We start from the raw sequence: 22,777 nt of genomic DNA, 5'->3' as shown, positions 1-22,777 counted from the left end.
TTAATTTCATGGCTACAATCAGCATCTGCAGTGATTTTGGAGACCAAAAAAATAAAGTCTGACACTGTTTCCACGGTTTTTCCATCTATTTCCCATGAAGTGATGGGAACACAAAATGCAGTACTTGGATCAATCTCAAAAGCGACAGAATGATCTCTGTTCGTTTCCAAGCCAAACCATTCAATATTACAGTAATCCAAGCCTATGCTCCAAACAGTAACACTGAAGAAGCCGAAGCTGAACGGTTTTATGAAGAGCTACAAGACCTTTTAGAACTAACACCAAAAAAAGATGTCCTTTTCTTTATAGGGGACTGGAATGTAAAAGTAGGAAGTCAAGAAACACCTGGAGTAATAGGCAAATTTGGCCTTGGAGCACGGAAGAAGCAGGGCAAAGGCTAATAGAGTTTTGCCAAGAGAATGCACTGGTCATAGCAAACACCCTCTTCCGACAACACAAGAGAAGACTCTACACATGGACATCACCAGATGGTCAACACCAAAATGGAATACTAGTCAGCACTAAAAAGAAACAAGCTATTAAGATATGAAAAGATATGGAGGAATCTTAAGTACATAATACTAAGTGAAAGAAGTTAATCTATATGAGGTACATTGTATATAATCCCAACAACATGACATTTTAGAAGAGGTGAAACTGTGGAGACAATAATTGATCAGTGATTATCAGAGGTTATAGAAGGAAAGATAAATAAGAATACAGAGTATTTTTATGATGATAAAAATATTCTGTATGATAGATACTACAATGGTGGTCACAGATTATTGCACATGTTGAAATAAAGTGTAGAACATTGAGAATGGAACCTAAGGTAAATCATGGCCCTTGGATAGTAATGATTTATCAATGTAGGTTCATGAATTGTAACAAATGCACCATCTGGTGCAGGATATTGATGTGGGGGAGGCTTAAATGTGGGGTTCCAGGCAGTATATAGGTACTCTGTATATTCTATACTCAATTTTGCTGTGAACCTAAAATTGCAAGAAAAAATAAATTCTATTAAATATTGAGAAAACAAAAAGAAGCACCTTTCTTAGGAAAAAGCAGAACCACATTCCAGCATTGTTGACCACATATGTAAGCAACCTTTTGACAAAGATGTTTAGAAAAGATTTTTTTTTTGCTGGATGGGTCTACCATTTGGGCTTCTCAGATGATGTTAGTGGTAAAGAATCCACCTTCCATTCAGGAGATGTAAGAGATGCAGGTTCCAACCCCTGGGTCGGGAAGACCACCTGGAAGAGGGCACAGCAACCCACTCCAGTTTTCTTGCCTGGAGAATCCCATGGACAGAAAGCCTGGTGGGCTACAGTCCATAGAGTCTCAAAGAGTCAGAAACGACTGAAACAACATAGCATGCACACACGTGTTAAAGGAAAAAGGAACTGTTACAGAAGACAGGAAATATGGCTTCTCAACTGAGGAGCACCAAGGTAGGCGATTTTCAGCAAAGACCTTTGCCTCTCAGGCACTCGCCTTTCCCATCAGTACTATATGTGTGCAAAGATGGATTGAATATTTTTTACGATCTTATAGATCTAAAACCACTTCCTCATATACTATGGATCTGATGCCAGAAACAAGCAGTGAGTAATATTAATTTAAAATAATCTTATTCGTTTCAATAGTGATCTATATACTATAAGATTTTTATCTCTTAAACATGTTGAATGTCAAGCTCATAAATAAGAATATTTCTTTTCATTTATAATACAGAGCTTTTCTAATTGAATTCTCAATAGAATTTTAATAATGAAAGATGTACAAATCAATTTATGATTAATTTTCGCATTGAAGAAGTGAATATAAATGCTAGCTTGTGGCTTATTAATATTAATTTATCTCATTTGCCTGTTCTTAACTCATAACCCTTTTTCCTACATGTACAAATTTAAAGTAACCACAATGAACCCTGTTATAAGCATTGATATCTGTATTCTTTTGAATAATAGGTAGTATATGGCAGAAAGTGAAGAGGAACTCAAAAGCCTCTTGATGAAAGTGAAAGAGAAGAGTGAAAAGGTTGGCTTGAAGCTCAACATTCAGAAAACTAAGATCATGGCATCTGGTCCCATCACTTCATGGGAAATAGATGGGGAAACAGTGGAAACAGTGTCAGATTTTATTTTTTGGGGCTCCAAAATCACTGCAGATGCTGATTGCAGCCATGAAATTAAAAGATGCTTACTCCTTGGAAGGAAAGTTATGACCAACCTAGATAGTATATTAAAAAGCAGAGACATTACTTTGCCAACAAAGGTCCGTCTAGTCAAGGCTATGGTTTTTCCTGTGGTCATGTATGGATGTGAGAGTTGGACTGTGAAGAAAGCTGATCGCCGAAGAATTGATGCTTTTGAACTGTGGTGCTGGAGAAGACTCTTGAGAGTCCCTTGGACTGCAAGGAGATCCAACCAGTCCATTCTAAAGGAGATCAGTCCTGGGTGTTCATTGGAAGGACTGATGCTAAAGCTGAAACTCCAATACTTTGGCCAACTCATGTGACGAGTTGACTCACTGGAAAAGACTCTGATGCTGGGAAGGATTGAGGACGGGAGGAGAAGGGGACAACAGAGAATGAGATGGCTGGATGGCATCACCGACTCAATGGACATGAGTTTGAGTGAACTCCGGGAGTTTGTGATGGACAGGGAGGCCTGGCGTGCTGTGATTCATGGGGTCACAAAGAGTCAGACATGACTGAGAGACTGAACTGAACTGAATGTACTTGATTAGTGGTAGATCTGGGTGTATGAATAGTTTGCTTTTCTTTAGTAAACTAATGTTAACTAGCATTATTCTATCCACAGAAATGAGAAAAATACAACTAGATCTAAAGGTAAGGAAGATTTGGAAGTCAATCAAAAGGAAATGAGCAGTAATGAAAAAAACCTGTTTAACTGCAACTAGTCCCTAATATGCTGGTGCTTCTTGATCAGTAAAAGGATCAATTACTGTTCAGGGAAACAAGGATAAGTCAAGTTTTTCAATTATATATCTTTATATATGTTTGTGTGTGTGTTTGGTGTGTGCATGTGTTTATGTTCAGCTGTGTCTGACTCTTTGTGACCTTGTGGACTATAGCATGCCAGGCTGTGGGTTGCCATTTTCTACACCAGGGGATCTTCCCAGTCCAGGGATTGAACCCATGTCTCTTTCATCTCCTGTATTGCCGGCAGATTCTTTACAACTGTAAAGAATGGCAAATAGATGGATGTGGGGAAACAATGGAAACAGTGAGAGACTTTATTTTCTTGGGCTCCAAAATACCTGCGGATGGTGACTGCAGCTATGAAATCAAAAGATGCCTGCTCCTTGGAAGAAGATCTATGACAAACTTAGACAGCATATTGAAAACCAGAGACATCACTTTGCCGACAAATGTCTGACTAGTCAAAGCTCTCGTTTTTCCAGTAGTCATGTATGGATATGAGAGTTGGACCATAAAGAAAGTTGAATGCCAAAGAATTGATGCTTTTGAACTGTGGTGTTGGAGAGGACTGTTGAGAGTCCCTTGGACTGCAAGGATATCCAAGCAGTCCATCCTGAAGGAAATCATTCCTGAATATTTATTGGAAGGGCTGATGCTAAAACTGAAACCCCAATACTTTGGCCACCTGATGTGAAGAACTGACTCATTGGAAAATATCCTGATGCTGGAAAAGATTGAAGGCAGGAGAAGGGGACGACAGAGGATGAGATGGTTGGATGGCAACACCAACTCGATGGACATGAGTTTGAGGAAGCTCGGGGAGTTGGTGATGGATGGGGAAGCCTGGCATGCTTCAGTCCATTGGATCGCAAAGAGTCCGACAGGACTGAGTGACTGAACTGAATTGAACCCTTTACATCCGTGCCACCTGAGAAGCCTATATATCTACATCTATCATCTATATCTAAATCTATATATATGTGTGTTGGGTAAGAGGAAGCATTGTAGCTCTGGTAACTTGAAAATTCATTCTAGGGTGGTAAAAAAATCGTAAGTGCTCAAGACTAGTGCATAAATGGAGTTTTCTGGAATACGGACAAGCTTGGTTTTATATACTATATGAATTTGACTTTATTTGACAAGTTTGTTATATATTGTTGAATATATGCAAGTAGAAGGCTAATGTTTTCCATTTTTAACATTTCACAACTTAAAATCTTCAAATGAAAACAGCTCTATTCTTTCAAGTTTGTAACAACTACTTTTAAAGCTTTACGAAAATTATCTTAAAGTAGGGTCATTGAAGTGTTAAAGAACAGACTTTATGCACACCATCCTACACACCTGTAATGATAGTGCTGCCTTGATAATTCATTCTCAAAAATATTAAATGACTAGTAGGTTTTTCGGAGAAGGCAATGGCAAGCCACTCCAGTACTCTTGCCTAGAAAATCCCATGGATGGAGGAGCCTGGTAGGCTGCAGTCCGTGGGGTCGCTAAGGGTCGGACACGACTGAGTGACTTCACTTTCACTTTTCACTTTCACTTTTCACTTTCACACATTGGAGAAGGAAATGGCAACCCACTCCAGTGTTCTTGCCTGGAGAATCCCAGGGATAGGGGAGCCTGGTGGGCTTCTGTCTGTGGGGTAGCACAGAGTCAGGCACGACTGGAGTGACTTAGCAGCAGTAGGTTTTTATCTTGAGAATCTTTGAGATCAGATATATTTCTTTATTGACTTAAATTTGCCTAGCAAAATCATTCAGTCCAACACATGCCGAATTTTCCCCACATTAGCAAATGTATTTCAGTTTAAATGAATAAACTTGCAAGCAACACATTCAAAGGTCAACTTTCCTTAAAGTTCTAGAAAGGACAAAATTAACCAGCAAAAAGTACAATGAAGTTGCAACTATGTACTTGGTTTGCAAATGAGTTTTGAAACACACACAGCATCAGTTTAGGCCTTAGATATACTTGATGGTGACTCTGATTTCCTGACACCAGTAGTGCTACCAGTGTGTTTTGGGAGACAATCCTCCAAGAACCCATAATGTTTTTGCATATCTTATGAATAGAAACACTGCCATTTGCCTTGTGATCTAGTCAAGGATGTTTGAACAACAAGAAGCTCTGTAACACAGATAATGTTCCCTTACAGAGCAAACAGCAAGTGTATGGAAACCCTGAGAAGATAGAGTTTGTATCTCCAATTTGAGCAAAGGGAAGGACTATGGACTGTTCAGTATCCTAAAGATAACTTCTTCCATTGGTGCAATGAATAGGAAAAATTATGGTCAATATGGTGTCCTTAACTCACAGATCTTCTACATCTTATGGTGTGTGCTGGTATAAACTGGCTCTCTGGAAACTGAACTCCAGGCACTAACTCAATTAAGGGTAGAATTTCATTTCTCAGGAAAATAAAAATTTAATGTTCTTCTTTTTCAAAAATTACTTTTTGATGAAAAAAATCAGATTTGCAAGTATCTAATAATTAGGAATATTGAACATTTTTCATGAGCCTTTTGGCAATCTGTGTATCTTCTTTGGAGAAATGTCTATTTAGATCTGCCCATTTTTTATTTCATTTTTTACATTGATCTGTAAGAGCTATTTCTATACTGTGGAGATTAATTACTTGTCAGCTACATTATTTGCAAATATTTTCTCCCATTCTGTAGGCTTTTTGTTTTATTTGTTTATTTTGCTATGCGAAAGCTTTTGAGTTTAATTAGATCCAATTCATTCATTTTTGTTTTTATTGCCATTACTCTCTGAGACAAATTCCTAAAAATATTGTTGTGATTAATGTCAAAGAGCATCCTATCTATGTTTCCTTGAGTTTTATAGTATCTGGTCTTACATTTAGGTCTTTAATACATGATACAGGATGCTCGGGGCTGGTGCACGGGGTTGACCCAGAGGGAGGATAAGGGGAGGAGAGAGGTGGGAGGGGAGTTCAGGAAGGGGAACTCATGTACACCTGGGGTAGAATCATGTCAATGTATGGCAAAACCAACCAATATAATATTGTAAAATAATTAGCCTCCAAAAAAAATAAATACATTTTGAGTTTATTTTTTTGTGTATGGTATTAGAGATGTTCTAACTACATCCTTTACATATAACTGCCAAGTTTTCTCAGCACCACTTGTTGCAGGGACTGTCTTTTCTCTATTGTATATTCTTACCTCCTTTGTGTAGATTAATTGACCATAGGTGTATGGGTTTTTCTCTCAGCATTATGTCCTGTTACACTGATCTATATTTATGTTTTTGTGCCAGAGACATACTGTTATGATTACTATGACTTTGCAGTATAGTTTAAAGTCAGGGGGCATGACAACTCCAACTCTGCTCTCTTTTTCTCAAGAATACTTTGGCTATTCCAGGTCTTTGTGTTTCTATACAAATTTTAAAATTTTTTGTTCAAACTCTGAGAAAAGACAAGAAATGAAGATCAAAACTATAATCAGGTATCACCTCACATTGGTCAGGATGGCCATCATCAAAATTCTACAAATAATAAGCACTAGAGAGGTTGCAGAGAAAATAGGAACACTCCTACACTGTTGATGGGAATGTAAATTAGTACAGCCACTACAGAGAACTGCATGGAAGTTCCTTAATAAAACTAACAAAATCATATGATCCTACAATCCCACACCTGGGCAAGTATCTAGAGAGAACCATAATTTGAAAAGATGCATACACCCCAATGTTTAAGTAGCACTATTTACATAACCAAGACATGGAAGTAACTTAAATGTATAATGACAGATGAATGGATAAATGAGCTGTGGTACATATACACAATGGAACATTCAGTTCAGTTCAGTCGCTCAGTCGTGTCCGACTTTTTGCGACCCCATGAATCACAGCACACCAGGCCTCCCTGTCCATCACCAACTCCCGGAGTTCACTCAAACTCATGTCCATCGAGTCGGTGATGCCATCCAGCCATCTCATTCTCTGTCATCCCCTTCTCCTCCTGCCCCCAATCCCTCCCAGCATCAGAGTCTTTTCCAGTGAGTCAACACTTCATAGGAGGTGGCCAAAGTACTGGAGTTTCAGCTTTAGCATCAGTCAGTCCTTCCAATGAACACCCAGGATTGATCTCCTTTAGAATGGACTTGCTATACCATAAAAAAGAATGAAATAATGTCATTTGCAGCAACATGGATGGACCTAGAGATTATCATAATAAGTGAAGTAAGCCACACAGAGTGGAATAAATATCATATGATATTGCTTATATGTGGAGTATAGAAAACAAATGATACAAATAAACTTGTATGCAAAAATGAAATGGACACACATACACAGAAAACAAACTGATGGTTACCAGAGGGGAAAGGAGAGGATGGATAAACGAGGAGTTTGGAATTAACATAGATGCACTGATATATACATGAAATATACAAACAAGTGCCTACTATATAGCACAGGGAGTTATACTCAATATTTCATAATAACTTATGAAAAAATAATATTAAAAAATGTATCCATATGTGTGAATAACTGAATCATTTTTCTGTCCACCTGAAACTAACACAAATTTTTAAATCAATTATACTTCAATGAAAACTTTTAAAATGTATTACTAATACATTTTAATACATTTGAAATGTATTAACATTATTCAACCATTAAGATATATATGTAATAAACATATTGATATATTAATATATTCCTTAACATTTACTTAATTAATGACCATAATGTCTTCACTTCTTTCTTCATGACTATTTTTCCTATTAGATAGTTGTCTAGATTGCTTCTTGACCTCTGAAAAATACATTAACATTTTAAAGGGTCTTCCCTTGAACATGCTGGAAGCAGTCAGATATTTCAGATGGAATGGCACAATTTTTCATCAGCCTGGAAATAATGCTCCTGGGTTTGCCTGAAGGTTTCTATCCTCTCAGCAGTCATGGTTTTGATGTGCTATTTAATTTTTTTCTCCTTCCCTAGAGTTCTCTCTTGCCACTCTTCACAAATCCACATCTATCATTCTTTTAATACTAAAAGTAAAACATAACCTCCTGTAAATGACTTCTTTGAATTATATTGTACTGCTATGCATAGCAACACTCTCTGGACTTATTAAATTATACAAACTCTTTGCCCCATTTGCACTAGTAACTAGTTTCATAGACAAACATTTTGATTTTGTAAGTAAAGGAATTGTGATGCAATTTTTATTTGCTCTGTACTATAAATCTGGACATCACATTCTCTGGCCACAAAACATTATAAGCATTTTAAGATTTTTCAGTGGTCCCACTAGGTATACTCAAAGGGCACTCCTTACTGTCCTCATAATCTTCCCTCAAGCCTGGCTTTGATAATCAGTATCAGCAAACAGTGTAGCAGTGTGATCAGTGCTGTAAGTAAGAAAAGGGAAGTAAAATAAGACACTGAATCTAAAGAATTTTACAGTGAACTGATAGGGTATATGACAACATGCTGAAATAAGAGTACACGCATATTATAAGATTGTGACTACAACAGGGAAGGCCTCCCAGGTGGCACAGTGGTAAAGAATCCACCTGCCAATGCAGGAGATGCAAGAGTCATGGGTTCATTCCCTGGGTCAGAAAGATTCCCCGGAGTTGGAACTGGCAACCCACTCCAGTATTCTTGCCTGGAAAATTCAATGGGCAGAGCAGCCAGACAGGATACAGTCCATGGGATCAAAAGGAGTCAGACACAGCTGAGTGACTGAGCATGCATGCACAACTACAACAGAAGCTTTCATTGTGATAGGAAATTATCAGTTCAATTAAGTTCAGTCGCTGAGTCACGTCCAACTCTGCAAACCCGTGGACTGAAGCACACTAGGCCTCCCTGTCCATCACCAACTCCTGGAGTTCACTCAAACTCATGTCCATTGAGTTGGTGATGCCATCCAAGCACATCATCCTCCGTCATCCCCTTCTCCTCTCTCCCTCAATATCTTTCCCAGCGTCAGGGTCTTTTCAAATGAACCAGTTCATTGCATCAGGTGGCCAAAGTATTGCAGTTTCAGCTTCAGTATCAGTCCTTCCAACAAATATTCAGGATGATTTCCTTTAGAATGGACTGGTTGTATTTCTTTGCAGTCCAAGGGACTCTCAAGAGTCTTCTCCAACACCACAGTTCGAAAGCATCAACTCTTCAGTGCTCAGCTCTCTTTATAGTCCAACTCTCACATCCATGTGTGACTACTGGAAAAACCATAGCTTTGACGATATGGACCTTTGTTGGCAAAGTTATGTCTCTGCTTTTTAATGTGCTGTCTACGTTGGTCATGGAGAAGGCAATGGCAAACCACTCCAGTACTCTTGCCTAGAAAATTGCATGGACAGAGGAGCCTGGTGGGCTGCAGTCCATGGGGTCGCTACTAGTCGGACACGACTGAGCGACTTCACTTTCACTTTTCACTTTCACACATTGGAGAAGGAAATTGATTCAGTGTTCTTGCTGGAGAATCCCAGGAATGGCAGAGCCTGGTCGGCTGCCTTCTATGGGGTCGCACAGAGTCGGACACGACTGACGCGACTTAGCAGCAGTAGCAGCAGCAGGTTGGTCATAGCTTTTCTTTAAGGAGCAAGCGTCCTTTAATAGGAAATTATGAGCCAGAAGAATACAGAAAGAAGAAAGAAATATTGGATGAAAGAGAAGACAAAAAGCCTTGGAATAGAAATGAAAAAAGAAACCAAGGTAGTAGAGGAAAAAGTGTACAGAATCTTTGGTTAGATGACAAGAGCTTATGTTCTAGTTCTCTAAGACAGATAATGATAATTCCAAAATATCAGACATCTCCCAGTGGTTTAAAAAAGAAGACCTTCCCCTCATTTCTCATTTCAAGATAATCACTAATTGCTAGGGAGTTTTAGTCATCCTAGTTGAATCAGGCACTCCCTTGAAGAGATGCTGTTTGACATACTAGAAGAAAAAAGATAATTTGGGAGGTTTTACAATTAGGATCAAATGTTCAGCCCAGAGGCATTCCATGGTACTTCTTAACAACTTATTAGCCAAACCTAGACAAATAGTCACTTTAAGCACAAAGGGACTAACGTGATCAGAATGCAGGGAATATCTGGCACACAGGCTAAATTAACACAAAAGTACTCACCGTGGAGTGGATGTTAAAATATACAGGATTTATATTAAATCCTAATCCTGCTTCCCAACATTTTAAGTGTGTTGTATTAAACAACTACTAAACATTTGTGAAGCTTAGTTTTCTCTTCTATCAAACAGTAATAAAAGCACTTACAACATAAGAATCTTCATATAATTAAACCATTGTACAGAATAAAGCTAACAGAGTACCTAGTATACAGCAAATGCCTTGTGATACTAAGTTCTGTGTGACCTGCTTTGAGTATATCAATTCTGGAGATGGCTCAAAGTATGGAAAACTTCAGGGAATTTTCTCACAAATGCTCATAGTAACCAATAGCTACTGTGTGTGACCTGTGTGAGTATATGCTCAATCATGTCTGATTCTATGATCCCCATGGACTGTGTAGACAACCGGACTCCTATGTCCATGTGATTTTTCTAGGTTCTGGGAGTTGGTGATGGACAGGGAGGCCTGGCGTGCTGTGATTCATGGGGTCGCAAAGAGTCGGTCACGGCTGAGCGACTGAACTGAACTGAACCATTTGCTGGATGAAGCATAAAGTGGAATCAGGATTGCCAGAAGAAATATCAATAACCAAAGATATGTAGATGACACCACACTTATGGCAGAAAGTGAAGAAGAACTAAAGAGTCTCTTGTTGAAAGTGAAAGAGGAGAATGAAAAAGCTGGCTTAAAACTCCACATTCATAAAACTAAGATCTTGGCATCCGGTCCCATCGCTTCATAGCAAATAGATGGGGAAATGATGGAAACAGTGACAGACTTTATTTTTTTGAGCTCCAAAATCACTGCAGATGGTGACTGCAGTCATGAAATTAAAAAGCACTTGCTCCTTGGAAGAAAAGTTATGACCAACCTAGACAGCATATTAAAAAGCAAAGATATTATTTTCTCCCATTCTGAAGGTTGTCTATTCACCTTGCTTATAGTTTCCTTTGCTGTGTAGATGCTTTTAATTTTAATTAGGTCCCATTTGTTTATTTTTGCTTTTATTTCCAATATTCTGGGAGGTGGGTCATGGAGGATCCTGCTGTGATTTATGTCAGAGAGTGTTTTGCCTATGCTCTCCTCTAGGTGTTTTATAGTTTCTGGTCTTACATTTAGATCTTTAATCCATTTTGAGTTTATTTGTGTATGGTGTTAGAAAGTGTTCTAGTTTCATTCTTTTACAAGTGGTTGACCAGTTTTCCCAGCACCATTTGTTAAAGAGATTGTCTTTACTCCATTGAATATTCTTGCCTCCTTTGTCAAAGATAAGGTATCCAAAGGTGCGTGGATTAATCTCTGGGCTTCTATTTTATTCCATTGATCTATATTTCTGTCTTTATGGCAGTATCATACTGTCTTGATGACTGTGGCTTTGTAGTAGATCCTGAAGTCCGGCAGGTTGATTCCTCCAGTTCCATTCTTCTTTCTCAAGATTGCTTTGTCTATTCGAGGTTTTTTGGATTTCCATACAAATTGTGAAATTATCTGTTCTAGCTCTGTGAAAAATACCGTTGGTAGTTGATAAGGATTGCACTGAATCTATAGATTATTTTGGGTAGTATACTCATTATCACAATATTGATTCTTCCAATCCATGAACATGGTATATTTCTCCATCTATTAGTGTCCTCTTTGATTTTTTCACCAGTGTTTTAGAGTTTTCTATATATAGGTCTTTTGTTTCTTTAGGTAGATATATTCCTAAGTATTTTATTCTTTTCATTGCAACGGTGAGTGGAATTGTTTCCTTAATTTCTCTTTCTATTTTATCATTATTAGTGTATAGGAATGCAAGGGATCTCTGTGTGTTGAAGCAACTGACAAAGAATTAATCTCAAAAATATATAAGCAACTCCTGAAGCTCAATTCCAGAAAAATAAATGACCCAATCAAAAAATGGGACAAAGAACTAAACAGACGTTTCTCCAAAGAAGACATACAGCTGGCTAACAAAAACATGAAAAGATGCTCAACATCACTATAATCAGAGAAATGCAAATCAAAGTCACAATGAGGCACCATTTCATGCCAGTCAGAATGGCTGCTATCCAAATGTCTACACGCAATAAATGCTGGAGAGGGTATGGAGAAAAGGGAACCCTCTTACACTGTTGGTGGGAATGCAAACTAGTACAGCCACTATGGAGAACAGTGTGGAGATTCCTTAAAAACCTGGAAATAGAACTGGCATACAACCCAGCAATCCCACTCCTGGGCGTACACACCAAGGAAACCAGAATTGAAAGAGACACATGCACTCCAATATTCATCACAGCACTGTTTATAATAGCCAGGACATGGAAGCAACCTAGATGTCCATCAGCAGACGAATGGATAAGAAAGCTTTGGTACATATACACAATGGAGTATTACTCAGCCATTAAAAAGAATATATTTAAATCAGTTCTAATGAGGTGGATGAAACTGGAGCCTATTATACAGAGTGAAGTAATCCAGAAAGAAAAAAACCAATACAGTATACTAAAGCATATATATGGAATTTAGAAAGATGATAACGATAACCCTGTATGCGAGACAGCAGAAGAGACACAGATGTATAGAACAGTCTCCTGGACTCTGTGGGAGAGGGCGAGGGTGGGATGATTTGGGAGAATGGCATTGAAACATGTATATTATCATATGTGAAATGAATTGCCAGTCCAGGTTCGATGCATGATACAGGATGCTCGGGGCTGGAGCACCGGGATGAACCAGAGAGATGGTATGGGGAGGGAGGTTGGAGGAGGGTTCAATATGGGGAACACATGTACACCCGGGGCAGAGTCATGTCAGTGTATGAAAAACCAATAAAATATTGTAAAGCAAAAAAATAAAATAAAAATAACCAATAATAAAACTTTTAAAAAGTCAAAAATAAATAAGAAGCAGAGACATTGCTTGCCAACAAAACTCTATCTAGTCAAAGTTCTGATTTTTCCAGTAGTCATGTACGGATGTGAGAGTTTTACTATAAAGAAAACTGACCACCAGAGAATGGATGCTTTTGAACTGTGGAGTTGGAGAAGATTCTTGAGAGTCCCTTGGACTGCAAGAAGATCCAACCAGTCCAACATAAAAGAAATTAATCCTGAATACTCATTGGAAGGAATGATACTGAAGCTGAAACTCCAATACTTTAGTCACCTGATGTGAAGAACTGACTCATTTGAAAACACCCTGATGCTGGGAAAGATTGAAGGCGAGAGAAGGAGAAAACAGAGGATGAGATGGTTGGATGGCATCACCAACTCAATGGCCATGAGTATGAGTAAGCTCCAGGAGTCGGTGATGGACAGGGAAGCCTTGGTTTGTAAAGAGTCAGACACAACTGAGTGACTGAACTGAACCATTTCTTACTACAGAGATCTTTCCAACCCTGCACATTGGCATGTGAGTTTTTTATTGCTGAGCCACCTGGCTCATATAATCATATAATCCTGTATGATTATACAGTGGAAGTGAGAAATAGATTTAAGGGACTAGATCTGATAGAGAGCCTGATAAACTCTGGACGGAGGTTTGTGACATTGTACAGGAGACAGGGACCAAGACCATCCCCATGGAAAAGAAATGCAAAAAAGCAAAATGGCTGTCTGAGGAGGCCTTACAAATAGCTGTGAAAAGAGGAGAAGCAAAAAGCAAAGGAGAAAAGGAAAGATATAAGCATCTGAATGCAGAGTTCCAAAGAATAGCAAGGAGAGATAAGAAAGCCTTCCTCAGTGATCAATGCAAAGAAATAGAGGAAAACAACAGAAAAGGAAAAACAAGAGATCTCTTCAAGAAAATTAGAGATACCAAGGGAACATTTCATGCAAAGACGGGCTCAATAAAGGACAGAAATGGTATGGACCTAACAGAAGCAGAAGATATTAAGAAGAGGTGGCAAGAATACACAGAAGAACTGTACAAAAAAGATCTTCATGACCAAGATAATCACAATGGTGTGATCACTCACCTAGAACCAGACATCTTGGAATGTGAAGTCAAGTGGGCCTTATAAAGCATCATGACGAATAAAGCTAGTGGAGGTGATGGAATTCCAGTGGAGCTATTTCCAATCCTGAAAGATGATGCTGTAAAAGTGCTGCACTCAATATGCCAGCAAATGTGGAAAACTCAGCAGTGGCCACAGGACTGGAAAAGGTCAGTCTTCATTCCAATCCCAAAGAAAGGCAATGCCAAAGAATGCTCAAACTACCGCACAATTGCACTCATCTCACACGCTAGTAAAGTCATGCTCAAAATTCTCCAAGCCAGGCTTCAGCAATATGTGAACCGTGAACTTCCAGATGCTCAAGCAGGTTTTAGAAAAGGCAGAGGCACCAGAGATCAAATTGCCAACATCCACTGGATCATGGAGAAAGCAAGAGAGCTCCAGAAAAACATCTATTTCTGCTTCACTGACTATGCCAAAGCCTTTGACTGTGTGGATCACAATAAACTGTGGAAATTCTGAAAGAGATGGGAATCCCAGACCACCTGACCTGCCTCTTGAGAAGCGTGTATGCAGGTCAGGAAGCAACAATTAGAACTGGACATGGAACAACAGACTGGTTCCAAATAGGAAAAGGAGTACGTCAAGGTTGTATATTGTCACCCTGCTTATTTAACTTATATGTAGAGTACAACATGAGGAACTCTGGGCTAGAAGAAACACAAGCTTGAATCAAGATTGCCAGGAGAAATATCAATAACCTCAGATATGCAGATGACACCACCCTTATGGCAGAAAGTGAAGAGGAACTCAAAGGCCTCTTGACGAAAGTGAAAGAGGAGAGTGAAAAGGTTGGCTTGAAGCTCAACATTCAGAAAACAAAGATCATGGCATCTGGTCCCATCACTTCATGGGAAATAGATGGGGAAACAGTGGAAACAGTATCAGACTTTTTCCGGGGGTGGGGGGGGGGCTCCAAAATCACTGCAGATGCTGATTGCAGCCATGAAATTAAAAGACGCTTACTCCTTGGAAGGAAAGTTATGACCAACCTAGATAGCATGTTAAAAAGCAGAGACATTACTTTGCCAACCAAGGTCCGTCTAGTCAAGGCTATGGTTTTTCCTGTGGTCATGTATGGATGTGAGAGTTGGACTGTGAAGAAAGCTGATCTCCGAAGTATTGATGCTTTTGAACTGTGGTGCTGGAGAAGACTCTTGAGAGTCCCGTGGACTGCAAGGAGATCCAGCCAGTCCATTCTAAAGGAGATCAATCCTGGACGTTCATTGGAAAGACTGATGCTAAAGCTGAAACTGCAATACTTTGGCCACCTCATGCGATGAGTTGACTCACTGGAAAAGACTCTGATGCTGGGAAGAATTGGGGGCAGGAGGAAAAGGGGACGACAGAGAATGAGATGGCTGGATGGCATCACTGACTCAATGGTCATGAGTTTGAGTGAACTCCGGGAGTTGGTGATGGACAGGGAGGCCTGGCGTGCTGTGATTCATGGGTCACAGAGTCGGACACGACAGAGCGACTGAACTGAACTGAACTGAGCCATCTGGGAGCCCCTATAGTAACTACTATGCTCAAAACCAGTAACAGACCAGCAGTTAGGGTGGTGACTGTTGCTTCTGAGTGAGTCTTCACTGGGAGACTGACCTAAACTAAAGCTGAGATTGACCTAAACTACAGCAACTTTTGTATTGCTAAGTCACTTCAGTCTTATCCAACATTATGCTCCCCTATTAGGAGAAGACATTCATTTCAGTCTAGCCAAGAAAACATACATGGAAACACTGTGCTTGTGCTTATGGAAAGGTAGAAGGACAAGATGAAAGGACATTAGATGTTTCTCCTTCACTGTAACTTTGCTTTACTAGCATTATCATCTTTATTCTTTCTAATCCTTCTTCCCCATCTGTGTTCTACCTATGCTTTTATGGGCTTCTTACTAATCTCATTTTTCTGTATGATCCTCTCTCTTTCCCTTGAGAAAGTTACTTTCCCTCTCAGGTTTTAATAATGTCATTTGAATAAGCAGGAAAAATATTCCCTGTGTCAAAGGATTATTGTGGAATTAAATTGCAACAATTAATGTATATGAAAGAATGTAGCACAATATAGGTATACAATATTCACTTCAAAATGATAATAAAATAAGAGTACTATTTGGATTTGCATTTTGTAGTTGTGTTTTACAATTTTTTATTGCTAATGAATTCCATATCCTCAAGTTCAATAAATGCTTGTTGGGTAAGCACTTTGGATGAAACACAGCATCAGCCCCCTTAGATACAAGTTATGGACTATAATTAAGATTTCTATAATTAACACGATGGATTTATGTTACTCATTTTTATCTTGAGACACAGAATATATATTTGCAATCACACATGTGTATACAGAGTTATAAATGATACAACTATGTACATATATGTTTATATCTATACTACACTACACTATGTATGGTCTTCCCTAGTGGCTCAGATTGTTAAGAATTTGCCTGCAATTTGGGAGACCCAAGTTGATCCATTTGTTGGGAAGATCCCCTGGAGAAGGGAATGGCAATCCACTCCAATTTTCTTGCCTGGAAAATTCCATGGACAGGGGAACCTGGCGGGCTACAGTCCGAGGGGTCACAAAGAGTCAGACAGGACTCAGTGACTAACATTTTCACTTTCACTTTCACTGTGTAATCTTACAAGTAAATCACACATTTCAGTTTTTGCTCCCAAAAGGGGATTAATTATACAATTGACATACAAATATTTGAGAAAATTCCATTCTGTACATACATTTGTTCAGACTCAAAGAACTGACACCTTTCTGGGGAAAATGTGGAAAGTGGCTAATCAAAACTCAAAATCTAATGTATTTATTATATATTTTAGCGTTTTGTAGTTAGCAAATAATATTTATGCTAGTGAGACCTATCCAAATAGAAAATCTCCTTTTGCATTCCTTCAGTCTTACAGATTTATAGATGTCTATCGTCTACTTTATTTAAATAAAACTATGCAAGTTAAAAATAACAAATGCAAGGAAATAAATTTATACAATGCTATTAAATAATGTATTTTATTTTTTTAATTAATTATTTTTTAAATTTATTTTATTGGAGGCAAATTACCTTACATTAATATATTGGTTGGTTTTGCCATACATTGACATGAATCCACCCTGGGTGTACATGTGTTCCCTTTCTTGAACCCCCCTCCCACCTCCCTCTTCCCCATATCCTCCCTCCAGGTCATCCCTGTGCACCAGCCCCAAGCATCCTGTATCATGCGTCGAACCTGGACTGGTCACTTATGATAATATACATGCTACAATGCCGTTCTCCCCAATCATCCCACCTTCACCCTCTGCCACAGAGTCCCAAAGACTGATCTATATACCTATGTCTCTTTGCAGTCTTGTATACAGGGTTCAGGTTACCATCTTTCTAAATTCCATATATATGCGTTAGTATACTGTATTGATGTTTTTCTTTCTGGCTTTCACTCTGTATAATTGGCTCCAATTTCATCCACCTCATTAAAACTGATTCAAATGCATTCTTTTTGATGGCTGAAAAATACTCCATTGTGTATATGTACCAAAGCTTTCTTATCCGTTCATCTGCAGATGGACATCTAGGTTGCTTCCATGTCCTGGCTATTATAAACAGTGCTGCAACGAACATTGGAGTATATGTGTCTCTTTCAATTCTGGTTTCCATGGTGTGTATGCCCAGGAGTGCGATTGCTGGATCATATGGCAGTTCTATTTCCAGTTTTTTGAGGAATCTCCACACTGTTCTCCATAGTGGCTGTACTAGTTTGCATTCCCACCAACAGTGTAAGAGGGTTCCTTTTTCTCCACACCCTCTCCAGCATTTATTGCATGTAGACTTTTGGATAGCAGCCATTCTGACTGGTGTGAAATGGTATCTCATTGTGGTTTTGATTTGCATTTCTTTGATTATGAGGGATGTTGAGCATTTTTTCATGTGTTTGTTAGCCATCTTTATGTCTTCTTTGGAGAAATGTCTGTTTAGTTCTTTGGCCCATTTTTTGATTGGGTCACTAAGTTTTCTGGAATTGAGCTGCAGGAGCTGCTTGTATATTTTGGAGATTAATCCTTTATCAGTTGCTTCATTTGCTATTCTTTTCTCCCATTCTGAAGGCTGTCTTTTTGCCTTGCTTATAGTTTCCTTTGCTTTGCAGAAGCTTTTGATTTTAATTAGGTCCCATTTGTTTATTTTTGCTTTTATTTCCAATATTCTGGGAGGTGGGTCTTGGAGTATCCTGCTGTGATTTATGTCCGAGAGTGTTTTGCCTACGTTCTCCTCTAGGAGTTTTATAGAATCTGGTCTTACATTTAGCTCTCTAATCCATTTTGAGTTTATTTTGGTGTATGGTGTTAGGAAGTGTTCTAGTTTCATTCTTTTACAAGTGGCTATAAAATCAACACACAGAAATCCCTTGCATTCCTATACACTAATAATGAGAAAATAGAAAGAGAAATTAAGGAAACTATTCCATTCACTGTTGCAACGAAAAGAATTAAATGCTTAGGAATATATCTACCTAAGAAAACAAAAGACTTGTACATAGAAAACTATAAAACACTAGTGAAAGTAATCAAAGAGGACACTAATAGATGGAGAAATATACCATGTTCGTGGGTTGGAAGAATAAATATTGTGAAAATGAGTATACCACCCAAAGTAATTTATACATTCAATGCAATCCCTATCAAGCTACCAACGATATTTTTCACAGAACTAGAATAAATAATCTCATAATTTGTATGGAAATATAAATAATGTATTTTTAAAATTTGTATTAAGTATAGCTCAGTTGATTTTACTCCAGCAAAAATGATAGAAAAGGAAATTATTTTTAATATATTATTAATTATAATATGATATAATTATACACATAAATATCATCTTGATTTAAGCCTTATTCTAGTCAGTGATGGAATCATTCACTATAAATATATTTGTTTCTTTTTACTGTCCTAGGTGCTGGGCTATAGCAAGATGAATAGTGTGTGTGTTGTGTCCGACTCTTTTGGGACCCCATGAACTGTAGCCCGCCAGGCTCCTCTGTCCATGAGATACTGAAGTGGGCTGCCATTTCCTTCTCCAAGGATCTACCAGACCCAGGGATCAAACTCACATCTACAATGCAGGCAGATTCTTTACCACTGAGTCACCAGGGAAGCCAAAGATGAATAGTACCTTACATCATAATGAAAAGAAACATCCAGCAAACTAACAAATAAATGAAAGAAATATTTTTACAAATAATGGTATTCTAGAGTGAACATTAACAGGGGATCAAGGGAGTGTCTATGTTTGTTCCATTTTCAGTTATGGTTTGGGAAAACCTCTCCAATAAAGTAGCATGTGAGCCTAATTGGAGTGCAAAGAAGTGAGAAAGACAATCAGGTATTCTTCGGATTCAAATAGTGACTAATTCAAAAATAAATACATGCTATATTGAGATTAGTCTTCAAGGTCTTGGAGAAGGAAAAGTACACCCCAGTGGTTGGATTGGGGCTGATAATGAGGGGAAAGTATCTGCCGGGGTTTTGCAGGAACTTACAGAACTCAGGGAGCTTCTTAATTCCCACCAGATACACACTTTCACACACACACAGTCACAGAATTGTATTTATAGCTTAACGTCACCTCTGTCTCAAGTCATTTGAAAGTTATGTATGGTCGTAACATTCTCTGCCTCTCTGCTCCTAAATACCAGTAGTCATGTACTACTTCTAACTATGAAGAGATAAGAACTCACAGAGAAGGAAAAGATTGGGAGGTGACTTTGATCATTTTGGGTGAGTATTAGTGTTTCTAAAACAGGTTTAACTCATTGTGTTGTTTCATTTCTTTAAAGGTTTCTTTAAGAGACATAGGTATATAGAACAGTCTTTGGGACTCTGTGGCAGAGGGTGAAGGTGGGATGATTGGGGAGAACGGCATTGTAGCATGTATATTATCATAAGTGACCAGTCCAGGTTCGACGCATGATACAGGATGCTTGGGGCTGGTGCACAGGGATGACCTGGAGGGAGGATATGGGGAAGAGGGAGGTGGGAGGGGGGTTCAAGAAAGGGAACACATGTACACCCGGGGCGGATTCGTGTCAATGTATGGCAAAACCAACCAATATATTAATGTAAGGTAATTTGCCTCCAATAAAATAAATTTAAAAAATAAAATAAAGGTTTCTTAAATTACACAGCAATGCATGGTAAGTGATTTATCTGCAATGTCCAAATTTAATTCAAAATTATTTATAAATAATACATGACAATCTGTTATGCTACATTTAACAGGAACAATCAAAACTTTTAGTCAGACATTCTACCTACTATTTTTCTGCCGATTCAATTACATAGTATCTACTAGGTACTAGGAATAAAAAGATGAGAAAGGCACAGTTTTAGACCTCAAGACACGTAACATAGGGAAGTCACATAGCACGGAATAAATATTCACTGGGTCTGTAATAGTATGAGTCAGTATGTTGAATTAATATTGTGTTTTCAGAGCATTCATAAAGGAGTTATTATATCTAAGTTTGGAGCTGGGACAAAACTTATCATTAGTCCATGAAGTAGGGGAAATGAATGATAACAGAAAAAGAGTGGGATAAGGCCAATTCTCCGATTGTATTTATCTAGAATGAACATTTTAATAGCTTATTTACTTTTACATGCAACTAAACTTCTATAATATTTTTAAACTTGGAAGTAAGTTTATATTCCACTTATTTTCTCTTTTATACCTGTCATATCTATTCTGCATGCTATACCTTAGCTTATTGAAATATTTAATAAATGTATGTGTTCCAAAAATTCCTTAACTTTCTAAGAATTTTTTTATTTCTTATCTATAGAATGAAAATAGATACACTTTCATAAACTTGGTTTGAAGATTAAATAAAACAATAAATTTAACAGCTTAGCCTAAGGTTTGGCACATAAAAATCCCAGAAAAGGTTAGCGATTTTGTCAAAATACTATACTGTTATAAAAGAATTTCAGCAAAAATACATGCAGTGTAAGTGCTACTATCATGGAGTGACTGTAAAGGAGAAAATCAATATAGTTATGTTTGTTTATTTGAAGTGATTTTTAAAAGACAGGTAGCATAAAAAAATCTTAAAATGTATATGTTCTTTTCAATTTCAGCATTTTTGTCTTTTTTCCACTCTCTAGGAAAACCAAAACGTATTATAAACTTTTATTTGATTGAATAAAATGTTGTTTAAGTATTTTACTTGCAATATCATGATGTATTATTAAAAACACTAGCTTAATTTATTGTAAGTATATAATCTATGGAATTTATAAAAATCCTAATGTCAATTTATTTAATTCTTGAAAATATTTAACATCAGTAAATGAAGTATTTTCTATTAGACAACCTTAAATTATTATGATTTTTGTGAAATTAAAATATCTAATGATTTTTAAAAGAACAAAAAACTTTGCCAAACTATATATCTCCAGATGGTATAGACATCCTTTTTTGTTTATCTTAATGGCAAATTCAAGAACATAACACTTTTGGTTTAGTTTGAAGTTATAAAGTTAAAATTAATATGGAAATAATAGAAATTATCTGGGTGATTAGGTCTTGACATACTTTTATAAGTCCTATCCTATTTCTTCATGTGAAATATTCATGACACTTTTTTAAATAGTCCATCTCTATACTTTGTCAAAAGTAATCCCCCAAATTGTGTTTCTAAAAGGCTTATTTATATAAATATAAATTATACTCTGAAAGTATATTCTGCACTAAGTGCTCCTAAGTGAGTCGTAAACCAGAGAACCAACAGTTTAGTTCATTATGAGTAAGTCCAGAATGGTAAGGTACCTTGTGTCGCAATCTTATTAGAGGTTGGTAGGATTTAAGGCCATATCCTGCTTCTTTGGTTGGCCTTCCCTCAGACTCCAGAAAAATGAATCCAAGAATCAAAACAGCTGACCAGCACTTAAACATCCTTATTGCTTTTCACCTGTGAAAATTAACATTGCAAATAATCAGAAAACACATTCTAAATTGAAGAAATATATTAAAAATATTCAATAACAAATAAAATTCTCCATATAATTCATCAAAACTCAGCAGCAGTTGCCAACTGAATCCATAATAGGTAAGCATCTTCAAATAAATATTCTAATCTTCTTGATATAAGAAATACTGTTTTTTTTTCACACATACAGCTTTATATAACATTAAATTAGTAGAAATAAAATATTGAGGTAAAATAAACACAAGCTGAAAGAAATTTTTTTCAAAAGAGAGAAGACATTAAACCATGATTAATTTTCTAATCAACCATACAGGATACATTTATCAACACATGTATAAATCTCAAAGTCCTCGTTGAGTATGTCTGATGAAAAATGCTTAATAAAACTATAGCTATTATAATTTACTGGTAAATATCAGTGAAATGTTGATGAGATAGTCTTCTATAGCAGCAATCCCCAACCTTTTTGGCAGAAGGGACCAGTTTCCTGGAATAGAATTTTCATGGTGGGGGGCGGGGCGGAGGATGTGGTTCAGGCAATAATGCAAGCAATGGGGAGCGATGGAGAATAGCAGATGAAGCTTTGCTTGCTCACCAACTGCTTACCTCCTGCCATATGGCCCAGTTCCTGAGAAACTGTGCACTTGTGCCAGTCTATGACCTAAGGACTGGGGATCCCTGTACTACGATAAATTCTTAATAAACTGAGG

The 22,777-nt window shown here is 37.6% G+C and overlaps 1 protein-coding gene across 3 annotated transcripts in view; it reads right to left on the bottom strand.

The window, feature by feature from the left end:
* The window catches only part of FSTL5 (follistatin like 5), an 882,948-nt gene extending 860,915 nt beyond the window's left edge, over window positions 1-22,033 (bottom strand). For all 3 annotated transcript variants that reach the window (XM_055405237.2, XM_088827832.1, XM_088827833.1), the window contains exon 1: window positions 21,908-22,033. In XM_055405237.2, coding sequence (XP_055261212.1) covers window positions 21,908-22,033 — 126 coding nt within the window. The remainder of the gene's footprint in view (window positions 1-21,907) is intronic.
* Between the last annotated feature and the right edge of the window lie 744 nt (window positions 22,034-22,777).

The sequence above is a fragment of the Moschus berezovskii genome, chromosome 19 (genome assembly GCF_049115385.1).
Source record: "Moschus berezovskii isolate FMDL1 chromosome 19, NW_MosBer_1.0, whole genome shotgun sequence".
In the NCBI taxonomy this organism is placed as follows: domain Eukaryota; kingdom Metazoa; phylum Chordata; class Mammalia; order Artiodactyla; family Moschidae; genus Moschus; species Moschus berezovskii.
This window is presented reverse-complemented; position numbering and strand designations above follow the sequence as displayed.